The sequence below is a fragment of the Chinchilla lanigera genome, unplaced genomic scaffold (genome assembly GCF_000276665.1).
Source record: "Chinchilla lanigera isolate Chin_1 unplaced genomic scaffold, ChiLan1.0 scaffold00060, whole genome shotgun sequence".
Taxonomy (NCBI): Eukaryota; Metazoa; Chordata; class Mammalia; order Rodentia; family Chinchillidae; genus Chinchilla; species Chinchilla lanigera.
In genome coordinates this window covers 13,494,165-13,516,226 of record NW_004955461.1, presented here as the reverse complement: position 1 = coordinate 13,516,226, position 22,062 = coordinate 13,494,165, and the positions used below count along the sequence as shown (strand labels likewise).

The following is a 22,062-nucleotide window of genomic DNA, read 5'->3' as shown; positions in this document are numbered from 1 at the left end:
GTTGATGGGCATTTGGGTTGTTTCCAAAATTTAGCTATGACAAATTGAGGTGCTGTAAACATGGGTGCACATATGTTGCTGTGGTATGATGCTTTCAGTTCTTCTGGAAAAATACCGAAAAGGGAAATAGCTGGGTTGAAAGGGACCCCTAATCCTAGTTTTCTGAGCAGTCTCCAGACTGGTTTCCACAGTAGTTGCACCAGTCTACAACCCCTGCCAACAATGGAGAAGGATTCCATTTTCCCCACAACCCCTCCAACACTTTTTATTGGTTGATTTCTTGATGATAGCCATGCTTTCTGGCGTGAGATGGACTGTCAGTGTTGTTTTAATTTGCATTTCTTGAATGACTAATGATGTTTAATATTTTTTCATGTATTTATTTGCCATTTGTATTTCTTTATCTGAGAAGTGTGTATTCATCTCAGATATCCATTTTTGGATTGGGTTTTTGAACTTCGGGGCCCTGATTATTTTAAATTCTTTATGTGTTCTACATAAAAGTCCTTTGTCTGAGGGACAGTTGGCTGAAAATTTTTCCCAATCTGTGGATTTTATTTTTACTCTGTTGATGATTTCTTGTGATGTGCAGAAACTTTTCAATAAGGTGAGATCTCAGTTGTTGATTTTTTGAAGTATTTCCCGTGCAGTTTGGTTTTTGTTCATGAACTCTCTGCCTACCCCTATGTCTTCAAGATTCTTACCTGTTCTCTCTTCCAGTAGATTTAGTGTTTCTGTTTATTTTTTTCCTTCCCTATCCTTTTTCCTTTTGTTTCTCTCTCTTGTCTAATTACTCCGGCTGATGTTTCCAGAACTATGTTGAACAGGAATGGTGACTGTGGACATCCTTGTCTTGTTCTGATTTTAAAGTGAAAGCTCTCAGTTTTTATCCATTTAGTATGATATTGGCTGTTGTTTTGTCATAGATGGCTTTGATCTGATTGAGGTAAAGACCATCTATTCCTATTTCCTGTGGGGTTTTTATCATGAGTGAGTGTTGGACTTTATCAAAATCATTTTCTGCATCTGTTGAGATGATCATGTGGTTTTTGTCTTTGGCTGTGTTTACATGATGTATTATATTTGTTGATTTGCATATATTGAACCATCCTTGCATTCCTGGAATAAATCCCACTTGGTCATAATGTATAATCTTCTTGATGATTTGCTGAATTCTATTAACTAGTATTTTATTGAGAATTTTTTCTTCTATGTTGCTTAGAAAGATTGGCCTATAGTTCTCTTTTCTCGTTGGGTCATTCTTTGGCTTTGGTGTCAGGATACTACTTACCTCTAAGAATGAGTTATGGAGCATTGCTTCCCTTTTCTATTTCATTAAAGAGTTTGAGAAGAGTTGGCATTAAATCCTCTCTAAATTTCTTGTAGAATTCAGCTGTGAGTCCATCAAGACCTGGGTTTTTCTTTGTTGGTAAGTATTTTTTATTATGTTTTCAATTTCATTGCCTGGTATTAGGTTACTCAGGATTTTTCATCTTCTTGATTCAGCTTTAGTAATTCATATGTATCTAGGAATCAGTCCATTTCTTCTGTGTTTTCCATCCTATAAGAGAAAGATTTTAAAAGTAAGTATTGATGATCTTCAAAATTTCTGCAGGACCTATAATGATTTCACCCTTTTCCTTCCTTATTGTATGGGTTTGAGTTTTTTCTTTCCTTTTTTTTTGATAAAATTAGCTAGGGGTTTATCAATTTTATTTATTTTTTAAAGAACCAACTTTTTCATTCATTAATCCTTCCTATTATTTTCTTAGTCTCAGTTGAATCAATTTCTGCTCTGATCTTCATAATTTCTTCACTTCTTTGGGCTTTGGGCTTGACTTGCTGTTTTTGTATAGGCTTGAAATGCAGCATAAAGTTGTTTATTGTGCTCATTCTGTTTTCCTGATGTGGGAATACACTGTTATAAATTTTCCTCTGAGGACTGCTTTCCTTGTGTCCCATAGATTCCAGTAGATTATATGTGCATTTTTGTTTGATTGTAAATATTGTTTAATTTCTTCTTTAATTTCATCTGTGACATTGGTTGTTCAGGAGGGTGTTATTTAGTTTTCATGTGTTTATGGAGTTTTTGTGATTTCTCTTGTCAGTAATTTCTAATTATATTGCACTGTGCTCCAGTAATATGCATGGGACAAGTTGAATTCCTTCACATTTACTTAAGCATGTTCTATGTGCTAGTATATGGTCTATTTTAGAGAATGTCCTGTGTACAGCTGAGAATGTGTATTCTAATGTTTTAGGGTGGAATACTCTGAAGGTCTACTAAATCCGTTTGGTCACATGTTTGGTTTAGTTCTCTTATTTCTTTGCTGATTTCTCTAGTTGATCCATCTCTTTCTTATAATGGGGTGTTAAAGTCCCATTACAAGTGTGTTATTGCTTATTTGATTTTTCTTGTATGTTAAAATTTGCCTTATATATTTGGCTGCTCCTACATTTGGTGCATATATATTTCTTATTGTTATCTCTTCCTCTTGCAATTTTCCTTTAACAAGAATGTAATGACTTTCTTTTATCTCTTTTGATCATTGTTGGTCTGATGTTTTACTGTCTGCAGACAAAAATAGCTACCCCTGCTTTTTTCTGGGTTCTGTCATATGGGGTATTTTTTTCCATCCTTTGACTTTCAGTCTGTGAATTTCTTTTTGAGTTAAATGTGTTTCTTGTACACAGCATATTGTTGGATTTTATTTGTTGATCCACTCTGCCAGCCTGGTTTTTTTTGATTGGTGAATTGAGTCTATTTACATTAATGGTTATTACTTGTATGCATTGGCTTATCTTTGTCATATTATTTTCCTGCTGTTGGTTCCATACTTTCCCACTGTATTTAATTGCTTGCCTTGCTTGGTGATTCTTTTCTATTGTTGTTTTTGGAATTGTGGTCATTTTTATCTCTTTGTAGAATATCTTTCAGTACTCTTTGTATGGTTGGTTTGGTGATCATGAAGTTCTGCAGCTGTTCTTTGTCATGGAAGTATCTTATTTCTCCATAAATTTTGAAAAATAGTCTTGTAGCCTACCTCAATCTGGGTTGGAAGTTGTTTTCTTTCAGAACCTGAAATACTTCACTTCAAGCTCTTCTTGACTTGATGGTTTGTATTGAGACATCTGCTGTGATTCTGATGGGTTTTCCTTCATAGATGATCTGTTTCTTTTCTCTAACGTCTTTTAATATTCTGTTCTTTTGCTGAATTTCTTGGATCTTAATTATTATGTGTCTGGGTGTAGATTTATTTTGGTTATGGTTAATTGGAGTTCTACATGCTTCACTTATCTGCATGTCAGATTCTTTTCCCATGCTTGGGAGATTTTCTGCTATTGTTTCTGCAAATAGTCCTTTTTTTTTTATTTTAAGGATAAAAGGAGGGAAACATTAACAGACATACAACATTTTACAACATATCACAAGCACAATACAGACAATACAGAGTTACAAACAAAGTGGTAGGGAATTAACAATGGTGGTTGTATTACATATTGATATCTTCAAAGTGGCTTCTCAAATAGTCCTTTTATGTCAATCATGTTGCCTCCTGGTCTTTCATTGACACCTGTCAGTCTTATATTGCCTTTTTTGCCCCATCTTGCAGCTGTTGAATTGATATGTCCAGGTTCCTTGTTATTTTAAAGAGATCTTTCCTTTCATGATTGCTAGCTGCAGTGTTATCTTCAAAGTCTATCTCCAGTTTTGTTCAAGCAGTTTTGCCAGCTTTCAATGGAATTTTTAATATCCTGGATATCTCTTTGAATCTGTTTCATGCATTCTAATTCTTTTGTATATTATTCATTCAAGGTTTCCATCATTTTTCTGTGCTCCTCTATTTTTATCTATGTCTTCTTTTGATATGCTGGGCAATTCTTTCATAATGGTTGTCATGTGTTTTTTTTTTTTTAACCGGAGAGACTATTTTTGATATGATTTCCTCTATAGCCTGGTGTAGTTGGTTCTTTACTTCAGTTGCTATCATTTCAGAAATTTCAGGTGGGTGATTTCCAAGTTCTTCTATGTTGTTATTTCCAGGACTTGTTCTGAGTGAGGTAGAAGTCTGAGATAGCATTTTGCTCCTTCATTTTGTCATTTTCAAAGCTCCCTAGGTTTTCTGGGTCTGAGGGTCATTCCAACAATGCCTGCAGAGGGGCAGAGTGCAGGGTTTCAGCCCTCCTGGGCAGCTCACTGTGGATCTGGAGGTTTCCTGGGACTGGGGGGACCTTCCCACAATGGTGGCAGCGGACAGAGTGCAGGGTGTGGGGTTCCCAGGCAGCTCACAACGGGTCCAGAGGCTTCCCAGGACTCATAGTCATTTCTGCAATGGTGGGGGTGGGGCACAGGGTCTCAGGCTCCCAGGCAGCTCACCAAGGGTCCCAAGGCTTCCTGGGACCAGGATCATTCCCGCAGTCGTGGCAGGGGGCAGAGTGCCTAAAGAACCTATCTCTTCCACAACGTATTTTGGGCCTTTTGTCAAAAATTGGATAGCTATAGGTGTGTGGTTTTATTTTTGTGTCTTCTGTTCTGTTTAATCAATCTACATGTCTGTTTTGTGCCAGTACCATGTTGCTTTTGTTGCTACAGCTTTGTAGTATAACTTGAAATCCAATATTGTGATACCTCATACTTTGCTTTTTTTGCTCAGGATTGCTTTGGGCATTCTTTTCTGGTTCTATATGAATTTTAGGATAATTTTTCTAGTTTTGTGAAGAATGTTGTTGGTATTTTAATAGAGCTTGTATTAAATCTGTAGATCACTTTTGGTAATATGGTCATTTTAAGAATATTAATTTTACCAATCAAGAACAAGAGATATCTTTCCATTTCCTAATGTCCTCTTCAATTTTCTTCTTCAGAATTCTGTAATTTTCATTACCGAACTCAGTCACCTCCTTGGTTAGGTTGATTCCTTGATATTTATGTAATGACTTTGAAGATATTATGAATGGAATTGTTTTCCTGATATTTTTCTCAGTAGATTCATTATTGGTATAGCGGAATACCTTGGATTTTTCTGGGTTGATTTTGGATCCTACAGCTTTGCTCAATGTGTTCATCAGGTCTGAAAGTCTTCTGGTAGAGATTTTTATGTCTTATAGGTAAAGAATCATATCATCTGCAAATAGAGAAAATTTGACTTCTTCCTTTTCTGTTTAAATCCTTTGTATTTCCTTCTCTTAGCTGCTTGCTCTGACTAAGGTTTTGAATACTATATTGAGTAGTGGTGGTGATGTGGACACCCTTGCTGCACTTCTGAGCCAGGCAATCTCTGGCTGTCTTTAGGTACCTGGGAATGGAAGCCTTCATTGCAATGAAGCGTCCAAGCAGGCATCACAGTGTCTCCAATAGGGTGTCAACTCCCTGGGGCAAATACAACTATTGATGATCTGTGCCATTCAACTAGTTCTTGGTGGTGTTTGCTATTACACAGGTGGCTGAGACTAGACAGTTGATAGGGAAAAGGCTCCAGCAGTTGTTAGTTTGACCACTTGGTTTTATGGAGCAGGAATCAAAGATCCAGAGAGAGCCATGCTTCTCCCCTAGGTGCCCAGGGACCAGGAATAGGCCTTGGAACAGAAACAGCCAGCGTTCCCTTGGCCCTTGCCTGTTGACGGTGGCTGCCACATGGGCCCAGTTTATCCTGCAGAGTTGGGTTGAGCACAGGTATTCCATGGTCTCTCTTTTTGCTTGACTTCCCAGGTCAAAATTCAAAGTTTATTTATTAAAAGCCTACCAAAAAGTGATTGGAACACACAGAGCACCATGGTTATGCTTCAGCTGAGGAGACAATGAGCAGAAAGCTTATCATCCTCCAGCTGTGATTCAGACTGGGGAGAGAGGGAGACCCTGCCTAACATCCTGTGCTAGGGACTTTGACACCTTGTCATCATTGCAATCATCCTCAGGCCACAGTCCAGATGAGGATTCTGGGACTTACAAAATGAGTGCTTTGCCAAAGGACATATAGCTAGTAAGAAGCAGGTGTAATGTTTAATATGGCCTGTGTGACTTAAAAACCAAGTAAAGGTACCATCAAATACCTGGAGAATCATAGGCAAATCTAGATGGAGTAAGGAAGATTTAGAGCAGTGATGTCAGTAGTGTCAGCCTCAAAGGATAGGTAGAGTCCAGTAGGCACTGGAATGTTATTCCCTGAGGGAGAAGCAGAACACATTAACAAAATAGGAAAAATACAAGAAAGGCTATTGTGAAATCTGATGGAAAGCAAATGAAGGAAGGGAGGAAACGAAGGAGAAATGGCTGGCTGGCTGGCTGGATAGATAGACGGAAAGACAGAAGATGGATGGATGAGTAGGTAGAATGCCAGATGATGGATAAATTGGTAGAAGAATGAATGATGGGTGGATGGATGGATGGATGGAGGGATGGATGGTAGATGGACAGATAAAGGAGTGAATGACATATGGATAGATGAGGGGATAAACTGGATGGATAGATGGCATGTAGTCTAGTATTGGCTGAGTTTATAAAGGCTTTGTCCCAGGACTGTGGCAGAGGAGCCAGATAGCTAGGCAGAATACTGGAAACACCACAAAGCTGGTCAGTAACTTCAGTGTACAAAACAGGAGAGGCCAACCTGGTTGTCAGGGCTCCATGTTAGTACTGGAAGCAGGTGGGCCATGTGCAGAAACAGAAATGAGTGAGGGATAGGGCATGGCTGTGATACCTGAAGGAGGGATGCTTATGATTGATCTGGTTTCTGGAAGAGTCAGATTAATTTAAGAGCCAAAGTTGAAATCAGTGCAGGTGCCATAGACACAGCCGTTATGTATCACTGGGCTGCAGACCCCTGCAATGATGCATTCTATTTGGTTCTGGTCCCCAGTCCCCCAGTCTCTTCACAACAGAGAAATCCACCGTGATTTCCAGACAGAATTGGGCCAGAGGTTTCTACTGCATGGCTAGGTGAGCTGACTGCATTAACCGCCCATAACCTTTCTCCTGGGCTGTGCTTATTTTAAATAGCATATTGATTGGCTAGAACGGGGAAGCATGCCAGCCATTCCCCAGGATGACCCCACAGCCTGCTGGCCTGAGCATCACTGCCTGGGCTGATGCCTCCTGCCCTATGCTCACTGTCTGCAGGCTGGAGCCAAGGCTGCACTGCCTGGCCAAGGGTGCAAGCTCCTGGCTGTTCTGCTGGATTTGCCTTTGGTTTCTTCTGTCTGAGGCAATGACCTGCCTGCTGATATCACTTGCTGCTGCTGAGGGGCATGAGTGGGCTCACAAGATGCCAGCAATGGGCAGAGTGAGCAAGCAGGTGGAGTTCCAGCCTAGGTAGGTGCCCCAGGCCCTGGCTGAGCTGAGTAGTCAGCACCTGAACTGGTCAAGGAAGTATTCTAGGACGAGAGATGTGCCATCTGGCAGAGTTCTGATGACCTTGCACTGCTGTGGGAACAGCGCGCGCATGCACACACACACACACACACACACATACACACACATACACACAAGCCATGTGACACTCTTATGCCCATGATCTCAGGGGCTCTTCCAGCACCCCTTCCACCCTCTCATCACTAACCTATCCCACACAGGAAGGCACCGAGGAAAGAGCAAATGCAGCCCACAGCATACTACTGATTGGTGGCCTGGCCACTTGTGCTCTTCCAGGGGCCCTCCATGTGCCAACTTCAGGGTAGCTCACAGGGCCCATCTTTCCTCTGGGACATTCTCCTGCCCCTGCCCTGCCTCCGGAGCATCGTCTGTGTAGTCACACACAGGATAGGGACTCCTTCTGCCATGTTCCAAGTCCTGTTCTCTCCAGGTCAAGAGCCCAGAGAAGCCCCACAGGGGCCCAGGAGCAGAGGGCCACAGCTAGTACCAGGGCGCCAGTGAGTCTCTCTTCTGTGGCTCAAAGTAGCAACCTAGCCAGCTCTAGGGGGCCTTTCTTGCTGCAGAGCTGCAGTACATGGATGCTGTAGTACAGGGTACTGCCTGACCTCTGACTCCTCCTCTGCATACAGAAGGGGCCAGCCAAAGCAAAGAGGGGAGGTAGCGAGGGTGTAAGAGGACAAAGAGGAAAAGTAGACAGGAGCTTGGGAGACAAACCCACACTTGTTCTCAGGTGCCTGCCATGCCTGGGAGCTGCCTTGATGTCCTGCATCAGTTTAGAACATTTGCCTTTCATGGTCATTTTAACTCTGGGGAAGAGCCAGAAGTCACGTGGTTCCAGATCTGATGAATAAGGTGAATGAGGACACACTGTCATGTTTTTGACAAATTGCCATAAACATTTTGAATCAGTTGAGGATATCAAGGCAGCCATGAAAAGACTCTCAGGCAAAAGAATGACCAGAACTGCTTCAAAAAGTGGCAAGAACTATGACATAAGTGCTCAAAGCGAAGGGGAATACTTTGAGGGGAATTAATGGCAATGTGTCTGACTGCAATAATTTTTTAAAATTTTTACTCAAACATTCACCATATATAATAATCACCCTTTTTATGTCCTCCAAGAAATCACTACCCTTCCATGGCTCTCTCTCCTGCTCAGTATAGAAACCTGGCTTCCATGCCTGGCCACCACCAGTCAAAGGTCTGTAGCCCAGGTGGAGGCCCTGCTGGGCATGGGTCTGGTGCGAGTGGCCAGTCTGCTGGCAGAGGCAGGCTCACTCCGGGTCACTGCCTCTCTGGATGGCTTACACAGGAGTGGTGGCACAGCAACCAGACTCAGGAGGGAAGGCTCCTGGAGGCGAGGCAGAGGGGACAGAAGCAGCATGCTCCCAGGTAGAGGGAAGGCCCAGATGTGACAGTGGCCACTACCCCATACCTCCTCGAGTCACCATGCTCTCACCTCATCCAGGGAAGGAAGGGCTGGGCTCACCCATGTGTGGGATCCAGATGGTGAGAAGGTTCAAGTTAGGTGGCACTGCATGGTGAGGGCCAGCTTGGCATAGTACTCTGGGAGGGGCCCAGCTGGGTGACAAGCCCCACCCACCTTGTAGCTTTTCCCTCCTCCACTCCTTTGTTCCGTTAGTTCTTCTTTCAGCCCCACATGGGTTGCAGGAGGGATGTGCTCATGGACCAGGTTTGGGGGCTGTCATTTTCCTCCCCCACATTCTGTTGGCCAGGACTTGGTCACACCTTCACTACTCACTCCCAGGAAGGCCCCGGTTGCTGCCTGTCTGTGCCAGGAGGAAAGGAATGGTTCGGAGAGCATCCAGCCAGCCTCTGCACCCAGCACCTTCTTATCGGATGATCAAGGAGGCCCCCTCGTGAGGCTTGTGAGCAGGAACTTGAGCTGGGGATGATGCCAATAGAGGGGGCCATAGGACCCTAGCACGGGTGTGGGGTGGATCTGTCCTAAGCATGGAGCCCTAGGCAGGGAGATTGGGTTCAAGTGCTGACTCCGCCCCACTTTTTTCGAACCACAGTGGCCTTGTTCATCACATGAGTGGGACCATGCCCCTCCTGGCTAAGTGTCTTAAGTGATTGTACAGTTAGTGTGGGCACATGTCAGTAGGTTGTTGTTGTCTGGTGACTTATTTGAGTTTTGTGCTATGGATTTGTAAATTCAAAGTCAGAGCAGTAAATCAGTGGCTGGAGGCCACATAGTAGGCACTGTGGCAGTGCTGGGCTCTGGTCTCCTGAGCTACATTCTATCCAGATGCCCCTGGCTCCTCTTTGCTTAGCAACCTTATTTATGCTGTCCCCACAGGGTAGCTCTGACTAGTGCAGCAGATGCGAGGGCTGCTTGGAGCACCTGAACCTGGGATGAATTTGTTCCCCTAGCAGGCTCAAGATTCCTTGCTAACCCGCAGACTGGGCTACCCAAACCCAGGGCCCTGGACAGAGCTGAGACTCTTAACCTGCTGACCTGCCGACTCCCACCTACCAAATAACAGGTGTGCCAGGGGCCCCAGTGCTCAGCCTACATTGTTCCAGAACTTCCTCCACTCTCTCGGGGTGGGTACTTCGGTCTGTGGGACCCAAGGCCCTCTGTTTGCTGGGTCTTCTCTCCAGCCTAACTCAAGCCCAACACTTCATTCCCATGGTGTTGCCTTTCCCCAGCCCAGAGAGTCAAAGCTCTGGCTCTAGAAGGGCATCCCTGAACCCCAGCTCAGCACTTACATTTCAGCCACTGTCAGTGCTCAGATCCTAGGTGTAAAGCTCCTCACCTGCATCCCAGAAATCTTGGCTTGTGGCCACGGAGGAAGACCAGTGACTTGATAGAAATGCTTGCTTCGAGTGTTGTGTTCTAGTCACTCAAGCCAGCGCTCCAACAGTTGCAGGCTGGGTAGCCATCACCCCTCTGGAAGTCATCTCCCACACTTGCTTGTCTCCTCCCACACCCTGCAAAGCTGAAGATCTCCCTGGGACAACTGCAAGTGCACAGGTCTCCTCTGCTGCACCAGTTTGCCTTAATTTTAATTTAATTCCCTTTAATCTTTAATGAAAAGTTGTAAAAGTAAATTATTTACCCAAGAGAGGCAGCAGCTCCTGAGGAGCCGTTCTCGACTTCAGGGTAATTACACATGTGGTCTCAAGCCCCCCACGCTGAGGAAGAGGCATTCTGGTTTATGAACTAATTAGCTACCTCAATAACTATTAAAAACACATGCCATTTGGTGGATGGAGAGCACGGCACTGGCTCTGCTGGTGTGGGCCCCAACTGTGGCTGGGGAGGGAGAGCCATGCTCTGTCCCTGTGCTGGGTGGTACAGGCCTGTCCTGCCAGGTCCTGAGGCGCAGTTTGCATGGCTCTCAGCAAGCACCTCTTTGGGCCTGGGGAGACTGGCAGCCTCTCTTCGTCCTCCATGCCCCATCTTCACCTCTGAGCCTGGATTGGGTGCTTGCACAGGGACAGAGGCGCCCTCCCCAGCCTGAGGGTCTCGGAGGAGGGGAGGGCACAGGCAGGGCCATGCGGTGCCTCTGTGCATCAGACCCTTGCACACCTCAGCTCCTCCTCCTGGGCATTAGCTATGCTAACCTCCTTTCCCCACTCACTCTCAACATATGTGATGTGATCAAAATAGACAATGAATGTCTCAATTTTTAAAATTTATTACAGGCACATTGCCATTAATCTCCTTCAAAATACCTCTCCTTGCTTTGAACACATTTGTCCTGTTGTTCTTGCCATTCTGAAGCAGGTCTGGCAGTTCTCTTTTGTGAGTGTCTTAATGAAGTGTGGTAGAAAACATGGTGAATGCTGCTGCCCAGTGCCGTCCAAAGGAAAGACAAGCTTGTAAAAACATTACGGTGTGTGCTCATTTACCTTATTCACCAGATCGGGTACCGTGCAATTTCTGGCTGCTCCCCAAAGTCAGAATGACCACGAAAGGTCTATGTTTGAATGATTCAGGACACCAAGGCAGCCAGCACAGTGCAAATAAAGTTCATGAGAACTAAAATGCAGCAACTAGGTACCATAATGGTGTTCTTGAGTTGATAAATGTCTGCTTCTGGGCTTCCTAATCACCAGAGTGAAAAGGCCAGTTCCTTGGCTTTCATTGGTAACCAGGAAAGCCTGCAAGTTGGCTAATTGAGCACCTAGCAGCTAGCTACCTTAGCGTTAAAGCATACCGACTTTTCCTGGGAAAGTGGAAATTACAGGATTTTATACTAAATCTGCTAGTGCTTCCCCAGGACAGTTGGCAGTGTCATTGGAGTGTGGAAACCAATAGCCTGCGACCCCTCTGCTTAGCTCCCATCTCACATACTGAGGAGTAGCTACTTCTTTCCTTATGAACTTCTGTTCATTCATCTAGAGAGTGACAAAGTTACCTGGCCAATTTCAAAGCCAAGCTTTCTCTGAATCAAATTTGACTCTAAAATTTAAGATCACCCAAGATTCCTGTAAACTAAAAAAGCATATGCGTGTCTTCTGGAACTTAAATTTTAAATATGCTTCAGCTAGAGCAGGATTGGTAGGACCCTGAACACTGGATTCTTCTGACGGATCGTTTCTTCTACCACGTGGTTCCTAAGTCTGCATTTTTAAACCCAGTTTGACATTCGCCTTGAAAGTCAACTAGCAGATCCTGACCTTCCCTGGTCACCAAAGGCGGGACAGTGGAGATGGGGCAAGGCAGAGAGGACAGCCTAGCTAAGATTTGGCATTCTGGAGGAAAAATGAACTCTGTGCTGGTCTGGAGAGCTGTGTCTGAAAGAGGTGGATAAGTCAGGGGGACAAGAAAACACAGGCCATTCCTCTTCGCCTGCGAAAGGTGATTTGCATACACCCCCGGGGGCCGGCTGAGATTTTAGACATTTCCTTCAACCTCCTGAGGAAGCTGGAGGTGCATCTGGGTGGAGGAGGAGCCGCTATTCCCTCTCTTGACCTTCCCATTGCGCACTCTGAGTGAGAGATGGCATGTGCCTTGGTCCTATGTCAGGCACGCATATCAGAAGCACCACGCTAGATAAGAAAACTGGATCCTCCAGATGCAGCCAAGCCAGACTCTCGAGTGTGCTGTGGCTTAGAACTGCTACTGCAGCTTGGCTGTCCTCTCCCCACGGACACACCCATGTGGCATCCATCTCCTACATGGCACAAGGGCCCGACCCCCCACTCAGCCCAGCCCAGACAGGCAACACAGCTTCAGGTGCTGTGGGGCCCAGGCCAGATTGGCTGACCCTTAGTCCTCAGGATCATGTATACCTGCCCCGCCTCTTGGCTCTGTAATCTCTGTGTCCCCTTGTAATCCCCGTGTCCTCTTGCTTGTCACCTATGGCCTCCTCTTGTCCTGTGATTTGCCCAGAGTCTGCTGGTCCTGACCCTGTCTGGTGGCCCCTGAACACATCTGCTTGAGGGCAAACCTTTCAACCACAGCCCACTGGGGGAGCCCCCGAAGAGTGGGTGGCTCAGAATCCTACCAGGTACTCACAGTGCTGTACAGGAGCATGCACCCAAGGCCAACCTCAATTCCTGCCCAGGCTGGTGGAGGCCAGGGAGCCTGTCATTAGGGCTAGGCTGGGCACACAGAGGGATGTCCGGGCGGTGCAAGTAAAAGCCACACACCATACCCCTCATCCCCACCAGAATGGCCAGTGCCAAAGGAACACATTTGAACATGAATTGTGGAAGGGAAGGAGGGGCCATACATTCACGCGTGCTGCTGGGGGTGGGAGCTCGATGGGAAGCTGGCCTGCAGTGGCTGTGCTAATCAGAGCTGCAACTGACCCAGCAAGTATACAGTCAGCTATGTACCCTCTGAGATGGTAACCTCCATCCACATCAACCTGAGTTCACTGTAGCATTGCCCAGAACAGAACAAGGTGGAGAATGAATGTCCATCAACTAATGCATGTGAAGGCACCTGCATGCTATGGAGTGTGGTGACGTTCTAGAAAGGAGGAGGGCACAACACACACCACCACACAGATAGACCTAGAAACATTGTGCTAAGTGGAAGATGCCAGCCACAGAGGATTGCACACTATATGATTCTGTTCATAGGAAAGTCCAGAGTAGGGAAATCTAGAGTTAGGCTGGAGGGAAACAGGGCCAGAGTGGCCTAAATCATCCCAGGTTTCTGTTAGAAATGATGAAATTGTTCTGAAGGTGATGGTGGTTGTACATACCTGTGGATATACTAAAAGCTACTGAACTGTAAACTTTTGGTAGGTGGGTTGTGTGGTATGTGAGTTATAGCTCCACTACATTCCTTTCTGACCCTCGTCCTTCTCCCAGCCTGGCAGGTCAGTGTACTGGGCTCACAGATGAGTTAGAGAGGTTACCACCCATCAGAATGATACTGCAGAGGTGAGCCCAAGGCCCAGCTTAGCCTCCTGCTTGGCTACGTCAGCCCTACCCTAGACCCTGCTGCCTGGCTTGGCCTCAGGTGCCAAGTCCCTCCTTTTCCTCCTTGAGAGAAAAGGCAAAGAAAGATTCTAAAGGAGCTGTGTTCACAGGGAGAAGCAGCTGCATGGACAGCTGGCTGGGAAGTTCCATTGGCCTTGTCTTCCATTGGCCTTGTCTTCCATTGGCCTGGGCTGGGAAGGGTTAACCCAGGGCAGGCAGGGGCGTCTGGGCAGATGAGCCAGTCCTGGCTGCCCTAACAGCCCACACAGTTCTCTGCTAGCTGGGGGGGCAGGGAAGAAAGGACAGCAGAGATGTAATGAGCCAGTCACCCTTCACTGATTTGCACATAATCGTATCTTTCCCTTAATGGAACCAGCCACCGAGGCTGCATGACATCTGCTCTCTCTATTGTCCCCCATTTTATTCTCAAGGTTCAGACCTCGCCTAGTGGGTTCACCGTTTGCGAAACATTTCCTGAGGCCTGGCCCGTATTGAGCAGAGGTGGAAGAGGGAGAGCAGTCAAGGGCTGATGGCCATTTCCCTGTGTTGGGTCACATGTCACACATGGGGAAACTGAGGCTGGGGACAAAAGTGACTATGCTGCTGGCAGTCAGGACTCATGTCTCTTGCTCACCATGTGCCCAGATGGGAGCTGGGATGATGGCACAAATGAGCCCCTCCAGAGGAGCTTTTTTAGCATCCAGGTGTACATCTGTCTCACACTGTGGCTAATGGGGCCATATATCATGTCAGTCACATTGTCTCAGCTCAACATTGTTGTTGGTGTCAGCTCCATTTGACAGCAAAGGGAATTGAGCCCTAGGACATGTAGGGACATGCCTTGGACTCCACAGCCCAGGTCACGCTCAAGTGGTTTGGATCTTACCTCTAAGCTCAGCAGAATGAAGTAGCTAGTAGAACTAACAGACCATTCTGTGCTGCTTGTTGTGTGCCCAGCACTTCTGAGGATGCTAGGTGCACTCCAGATGGCTGGGGAGCAGCCACTCAAGCCCTTAGGCAGGTCCTAGCCTAGCCTGACATAGCTCACAGGTTTTGTGCATGCAGAGGTGCAAGATGCAGCAAAAGCAGAGTGTTGAGGGCAAATCATAGCCTTAAAATTACAGTGAAAAACAGAAAGGTGTGTTCCTGATGCCATCCCTGCGCTTGCACTGGGCTGAAGGATTCTGCCTCTAGGCCCCTTAGTAAGCACCCCAGGTGATCTGTCACTGCAAAGTCTCAGAGTGGCCCAACCCTTGGCTGACCACACCTTCTCTCACTGGGTTGTGAGCTTTTTCAACTCCTGCCTTTCTTTGTGTCTGAGCTCCTGGTCATGTTGGCTACAGGTGTAGCAGGGAGAGGTGGCTGGCAGGAAATGTTGAGGTGAATGATGCCACTGAAAGATCCTTGCAGCCTCTTCTAGGTCCAGTACAGCTAGTCCCCCAAGGCTGTGCCATGTAGATAGGGGTGGGCATGGGACCTGCCAGCTGTGTGACTGTAGGGGTGGGCACAGGGTGGGTTTTCTACCAGGGGAAGCTTGAGGATATGACTAGGGACAGGCCGTGGGGCAACAAAAGGCCTGCACCCTTTACATCTGGTCTCTCTGGTGGCCACTCCTCACTTTCCTGGTCTCTGCCATCTTCCCCTTCTAGCCCAGGAATTCCCAGACGCTTGGCATAGCATGAGGCTTGGGGCAGCCCCAACCCCTGCCAACCCCACTGCAGGCCCCTTGGCTCTGAGTGACTGGCATGGGAACTGGGCAGGGGAATCTGTGCACCCTGAGGCAGGAGAAAAGCTGCTTCTCATGATCAACCTTGCCCCCGCTACCCCATGCCTCAGACCAACCACAATCCCTGTTATCCCAGCCTCCTGCTGTCCTTACCCCTTCAAGTTGGTGGGAGTAAGAGCACAGCCCTCTTCGGAAGATGCTGAGTCCCCACGTGTGGACCCAGGCTTGGCCAGGGATGCTTTTTGGGTCGTAGCCTCACTGGCCTCTGCCTCTTCCCCTGACTCCAACTTCAGGCAGGAGGGCATCAAAAAGCATGTGTGAAGGGGAGGGGGTGGGAGGGTAGGTAATGGGCATGAATTTGATCAAAATACGTTATACACATTGAACCCTTCCAAAACTGTGGAACTTGGGTGGGTAGAGTGGGACAGGGATGATGGGAAAGATGATCAAAGTATGTTATATGCATATGCGAATTTACCAGAATGAAATCCACTACTCTATATAACCCTATGCACTAATAAAAAGTGAGGGAGTGGCAGGTACCCAACAGGTGACACCCGCCCTGCCAGGCACCTTCCCAGGGCACTCTTCCTGGTACCAGTCCTATGGCTTCTGGACAGGGGGAAATGCCTGGGAGACATGGCCAGAATTTGGACCTTCCAGGCATGTCTGAGAGGCCTGCACAGACCCCAAATTATTCAGGGCTTTCTCAGCTCCCGCAGGGTGGTGCTGCCCCACATCCTCCACCCCATGATTGTCTCTGCCAGACCCTGTTTCAGAAGAGCAGGGACCAGCACAAACAGATGTCTTTAGCTCTCTGGCTGCTGTGGAAAGCAGCACCCTCACCAGGCGAAGGAAGGGAGGAATAAGCTAGGGCTGGGTGCAGCCCCTAACTGTCCTGTGTCCTTGCAGATGTGCTGGTGGATGGACAGCTGTGTGACTGCGATGCAGCAGCTGCCTGCCCTGTGGGTGACCCCGTGCGCCTTGAGGTACGGCTGACCAACCGGAGCCCCCGCAGCGTGGGACCCTTTGCCCTCACTGTGGTCCCCTTCCAGGACCACCAGAATGGTGTGCGCAACTATGACCTACAGGACACCGTCTCCTTCGTGGGCTCCAGCACCTTCTACCTTGAAGCAGTGAGCAGTGGGCACAGGGTGGTCCCCAGTGGAGCCCAGGTCCCATGGTCATCATCCCCTCCTCTGGGTAGTGGTTCCAAGCCTGGTGCAGGTCAGCAGGCACAAGAGCTCCTTGTCATGTGTGTTAGCACCATGCATGCCCAGCTTGCCATGGCAGTAGGCTGGCTTTTCTTTGAGGGGACCCTGGGTGGTATCACCAGGACATGACCTACCTCCCTAATGCTGCTCACAGTGGCAAAGCTGTGGAGCATGGGACCTGTGCAGGCAGAGACTGGGCAGTGACTTAGACCCCCACGTCCACCCTGCTCCCACCTCCCCACTGTGCCCGCCCCATACCCTCAGGTCCTCCCTACCCAGTACCACTGTACGCACACCCTAGGGGACCGAGGAGTCCAAGAGCTCGGATCTTGTCTGCCCACATCTGTCCCATTAGTCTCACTCTCTGCTCACCTGTATCCCAGCCACTCCCCCAACTTCCTCCACGCTCCCAATCTCACTGAACCCATAGATGGGCGCTCAGCAGGGAGAAATGTCAGTAGCTCCTTTCAAAGACGAAAACAGGTGGAGAGGTGCAGCAACTTGGCCCCAGCAGCCCAGTAGAAAAGCTTTGGAGCGGGCGCAGGAGCCAGGTCTGTTGACCCACCCCGTCCCTGTCACCCCTGTGTCTAGGCAGGTTCTGAAGTGTCCTGTGGCTTTGGGGGGGATGGTGCTGGTCCAAGCTGATAGCTCTTCTCTCTCCTGGTCAGGTGCAGCCATCAGGTCAGTCAGCCTGCCTCGGGGCTCTCCTCTTCCTCTACACAGGGGACTTCTTTCTGCACATTCGGTTCCAGGAGGGCAGCAGGAGTAAGGAGCTGCCGCCATCCTGGTTCTGCCTGCCCAGTGTGCATGTGCGTGCCCTGGATGCGCAGGCCTGAGCCTGTTTGGGTCCCTGTCCCTGTGGGGCTCAGGAGGCCACCTGCTTGGTGTCAACCCCCCGAAGGGTGCAAAGTCCTCTCCTGAGTGCCCATCTCCTCTTCCTGCCTGCACCCTCACTGTCTAACCCTCTCTTGCCTTTTCCTGGGGAGTCCTCTTGGAGGCATGAAGCCCAGACAGGCCGTTGGCCCGCTTCCTGCTGTTCCCTAAGCCCCACTGCACCTGATATATTCAAGGCCCTGTGTGGGTCTGGGGAACCCTACACCTGCTCTCAAGACCCAGGACCCTCAACCCCCTGTGCCGCTCTCATTAGCAGAGGGTCCTCTTTTTCTGCTGCCCCCCTTTTGATATAGGAAGAAAAGGCAAGTGTGAGGATGGATGCTCCCTCATGGGCTCAGCACCCTCCCACATGCTCCCCTGGTCCTTGGAGTCCCTTGAGGGCCATTTCTTTTCCCAAAGGCCATGTGGGCAGCCTATCCAGAGGAGGTGATGCCATGGCTGCCCACGGCAGGCCCGAGTGTGGGTGCTGGGTGTTGGTGTCCATGTTTGCAACTTGTTCTCTAATAAAGGCCTTCCTTGCTCCTCCTCTGCCTCACTGTGTCTGATTTTTTGGGGGTGGGGGACAAGGACTGCCTTGCCTCATGGCTAGCGGGCTTGGTTTGCATTGGTCTGTCCCTGTGAAGACTCGGGTTTCCAGGTCACCTTCCTCCACATGCAGTGGCTCCCTGACCCCTGTCCCCGCACTGTGGTCCTCTCTGCACTCACCATGGGTTCAGCTGCCTCAGACTCCTGCTTCCTTGTGGAGACTGCTCCATATAGGGCCCTTCTTCCCCTTCCACAGCAGCGCTTAGGAGTATGCTCAGGGCAGCTGCAGGTGTAGGAGAGATCTGCACTTGGATTCCACAGCGCCCATCCCCACCCCAGGAGGGCCAGCTCTGCCTGCCTGGGCAGTCTACACTCCTCACCCCACCTCCAGGTGTGCAGAGCACCACCTCTGCCCAAGCGCCCTTGGGCCTTGTGTCTAAGGGCTGGTGCTCTTGGAGCAGAATTCAGAGCCAGCTCTAAATGGGTTCAGAGAGGGCAAGGGACCCAAGCTGCAGCGCCACAGTGGGGGCTAAAGCTGAAAGCTCCTGGGTGCTACTGTACTGGGGTCTATTGTACCCACTAAGCCACCAAGGCAACAGTGTGTGAGGGGGTCCCAGCCCAACCCCACACAGGGCCTGGGAGTGGACGGACAGTCACCAGGTGGATTGTCATAGGATCCTGGGAACACTTTGTTGACAAGAGACCTTTTATACATAGGGTCTAAAATTCTCCCTTGAGAGCTCTCAGCATGGGCAGAGAACTTTCCTCCATCCTCCCAAGGGGGTTGTGAAGTGCCCACCGGGCCACTGGACAGATTCAAGGGGCACCTCCCTGTGTCAGGCATGCTGCAGACACTTCACCTCTCCTAAGCATCTTTGGACCAAGCTTGGGGTATTGCCACTGTTACTGAGAGAGAAACTAAGTCTCCCAGTACCCAGACTACACAGCAGGAAGTGGCGGGGTGGTGTCAGAGCCTGCTAGGCAGACACATGTGTCCTTTCGGCTGCTCCAGAAGTGTCATCCCAAGGAGACAAACTTCACCCTTGTGATGATGTTAAGTCTCTCAAGGACAGTTTGGGTCCTGAGTCTGATGGTGTTGCCCAGCATGGCCAGCACTTGGGCTCCATTGTCCAGGGTGCTTTGCGCACAGCCTTGGAGGTGTTTGCACCCAAGGCACCTACCTGAGGGCCAGGCTGCAGCACTTGCTCACTGGTCTTGGCTTCAGGTCAGGGATGCCTGTTCAAACGGTTTGAAATGCCAGATGTTCATAATGGCCTTGCTTGCAGGCCTGGACCCCCACTGCTTTGGCATCTGGCTTGCCAGTCTTGCTTCCCACAGAAGTCCACCCTGGCCACCTCCCAGCCTGGAGCCCGCAGAACAGCATGGAACCACTGGACACATGTGCCTTCTATGCAGAGGCTTAGGCACAAAAGAGACAAGGTCCTAGTTTGAGTCCCTACAAACAAGCAGCTTGTCTGGGAGGTGGAAGGGGCACCCCTAGGTGTGTGATGTCATAGGAAGGAGAACATTCAGGGAAGGGGGTGGTACTGAGTGGCCCTGGGACACTGGGCTCCTGGCCCAGGAAGAGTGCAAAGCCTTGGCCCAGAACTGTTCCACCCAAGGAGTGAGCTGGAGAGGGAAGCTCACATACACCCATTCCAATGCCAGGTCCAGTAAAGTAACTCCAGGCACTCTGCTGCTGCCTGAATGTGTGGATCTTGCTCCTTTGTCCCTAGAATGATAAACAATCCTGGGCCCCAGTAGTTACCAGTCTTGAGCATTCCTGTGGCCCTGGAATTTCCCAGGGCCTTGGGTAGGGCTTACTTAAGGCCACTTGGCCAAATAGGTGGAAGTCATATGGGCCTCTGGAAGCCCTTTAGCTTGTGGTAGCAGATAGAGCTTCTCAGTGCCCTGGAACTCCAAGCCTAAGCCCCTAGGGAAAGGCTTTCTTGACTGTCATCTGTAGTCTTCTGTGATAGTGCCCCAAGGAGGGGCACCTTGCAAAGCAGTGGACCAGGGGCAGGCAGTGCTCAGGTGCACAGCCAACTGCCTCTCGGTCTCTCCAAGAACAGGAAAGGTCCACTTGCACCAGAAGTGGGAACCAGGGAGGCCTTGTCTTCACCCCTCCAGGGTGCTCCCAGCTAGGCTGGTTTGCCTACTTGGGCTGCTTCTAAAGGGAATAAAACATATCTCTACCTCAATGTGGACTGATCCCCAAATGTGCTCTTAAATGAAGCAGCATGTTGCAGAGTAGCCCAATCCCACTTGTGTAAACACCCAAATCACACACTTTCTGTGCATGAAAATATGTCTATAAAAATGGGTTTAAAAGATGGGAAGGAGCCATGCCTCCCACAGAACAGTGACCTTCTCTAGGGTTGCAAGTATTGGTTTGCCTGATCTCGGAATGAGGATGCACATTGTAGGAGATTTCAGCAATGCTGCACTAGCAAAGGTGCATTAGGTTGGGAAACATGGTTCAGGTACATATGCAGGAGTGATCGAAATATATGGTGAGTGTTTTTTAAAAATTTTATTACAGAAAAAGATGTTCCCTTCAAAATACTCCACCTTGCTTTAAATACATTTATTCCACCATTCTAGCCACTTTCTAAAGCAATTCTGGAAGTCCTTTTTCATAAGTCTTTACGAGGTGTGATCAAAGCTATAGTGAATCCTGCTACAAAGCACAGTGGAAAGGAAGGCTCATAAAAATGTTACCATGACTCTTCATTCACCTTATTCACGGTATCTGGCACTGTGTGACTTCTGACTCTACCCCCAAGTCACAATGACCGTGAAAGGTAAACATTTTGAATCAATACGGGACATCAAGGCATCCAGGATGGCACAGCTAAAAGATGCTCACAAAGCTAGCAAGAAAGTAAGAAATACTCTGCTCAGGATGTGGGCAAAATCCAGAGGTGAGTGAGCACTGAAGCCACATTTCACTTTGCGGGGTTTTGCCAAGGTAGGAGTAGTAGTTTCCCAGCTTTACAAACCTGGAGCAAGGAAGACAGCATCCAGGGTCCACTTGGCAGGAAATCTAACAAATACAGAAAAATAACACATGAATGAGAGGATTATTGGAATTTAATTATAGAGTGCTTTGATTTCAATTTCAAAGGTTCTGGGAGATAATGATTTACTTAAGCTTCAGGTTTGGTACTTTGTTGTGAAAATATCCATTTCTGGGGGGACTATTAAGAAAATGAAAAATAGGGGCTGGGGATTTAGCTCAGCGGCAAAAAGCGCCTGCCTGGCAAGCGCAAGGTTGTGAGTTCGGTTCCCGGTACCGGAGAAAAACCAAAAAAAAGAAAATGAAAAATAGCATGAACAATTTCTAGTGAAACTCAATATTAGAATAAAGATAACTAATCAATCTGCCCAAAAACATATAAGAAAGGAAAAGAACTAAATGAAGAACTAGAAATGGTAGGTCAAATAGAACTACAAGCATAATAGTATTAATAGTAATAGTAATGCTTACAGTAGATAGCTGTGTGTTAAGCATTATTCTAAGATTATACATGTAATCCATATTATATATTTTATGACTATAAGATGAGTATGCATATAAAGAAGTCCATAGTTTATAATATGAGAAAAACTTTTCTCAATTATAAGAAGATTCTTACAGTATTTTCAAAGTAAATGCTATTATATGTATCCCTATATTACCATTAACAAAAAATGAGACACAAGTCATTAATGGCTAGGAAGTGATTATGAAATAAGTTGTAGAAATAAGTATACCAGTATTTACAATAAATGAAAGTAACTATTCCAGACCAAACTCATAAAATCAGAGTGATGATGTTTATAATAGACACTAAAACATGAGGATACAGAAGGTTGAAATGAAAGGGTAAGAAAATATGTACCAGAAAAATCATAATAAAAAGATATTCCAGGATACAAAG

The 22,062-nt window shown here is 47.7% G+C and overlaps 1 protein-coding gene across 5 annotated transcripts in view; it reads left to right on the top strand.

Moving 5' to 3' along the window:
- The window catches only part of Trappc9 (trafficking protein particle complex 9), a 632,072-nt gene extending 613,933 nt beyond the window's left edge, over window positions 1-18,139 (top strand). For all 5 annotated transcript variants that reach the window (XM_013521334.1, XM_013521333.1, XM_013521332.1 and 2 more), the window contains 2 exons: window positions 16,419-16,642; window positions 17,389-18,139. In XM_013521334.1, coding sequence (XP_013376788.1) covers window positions 16,419-16,642; window positions 17,389-17,556 — 392 coding nt within the window. In that variant the 3' untranslated portion in view covers window positions 17,557-18,139. The remainder of the gene's footprint in view (window positions 1-16,418; window positions 16,643-17,388) is intronic.
- The last annotated feature ends 3,923 nt before the right edge of the window (window positions 18,140-22,062 follow it).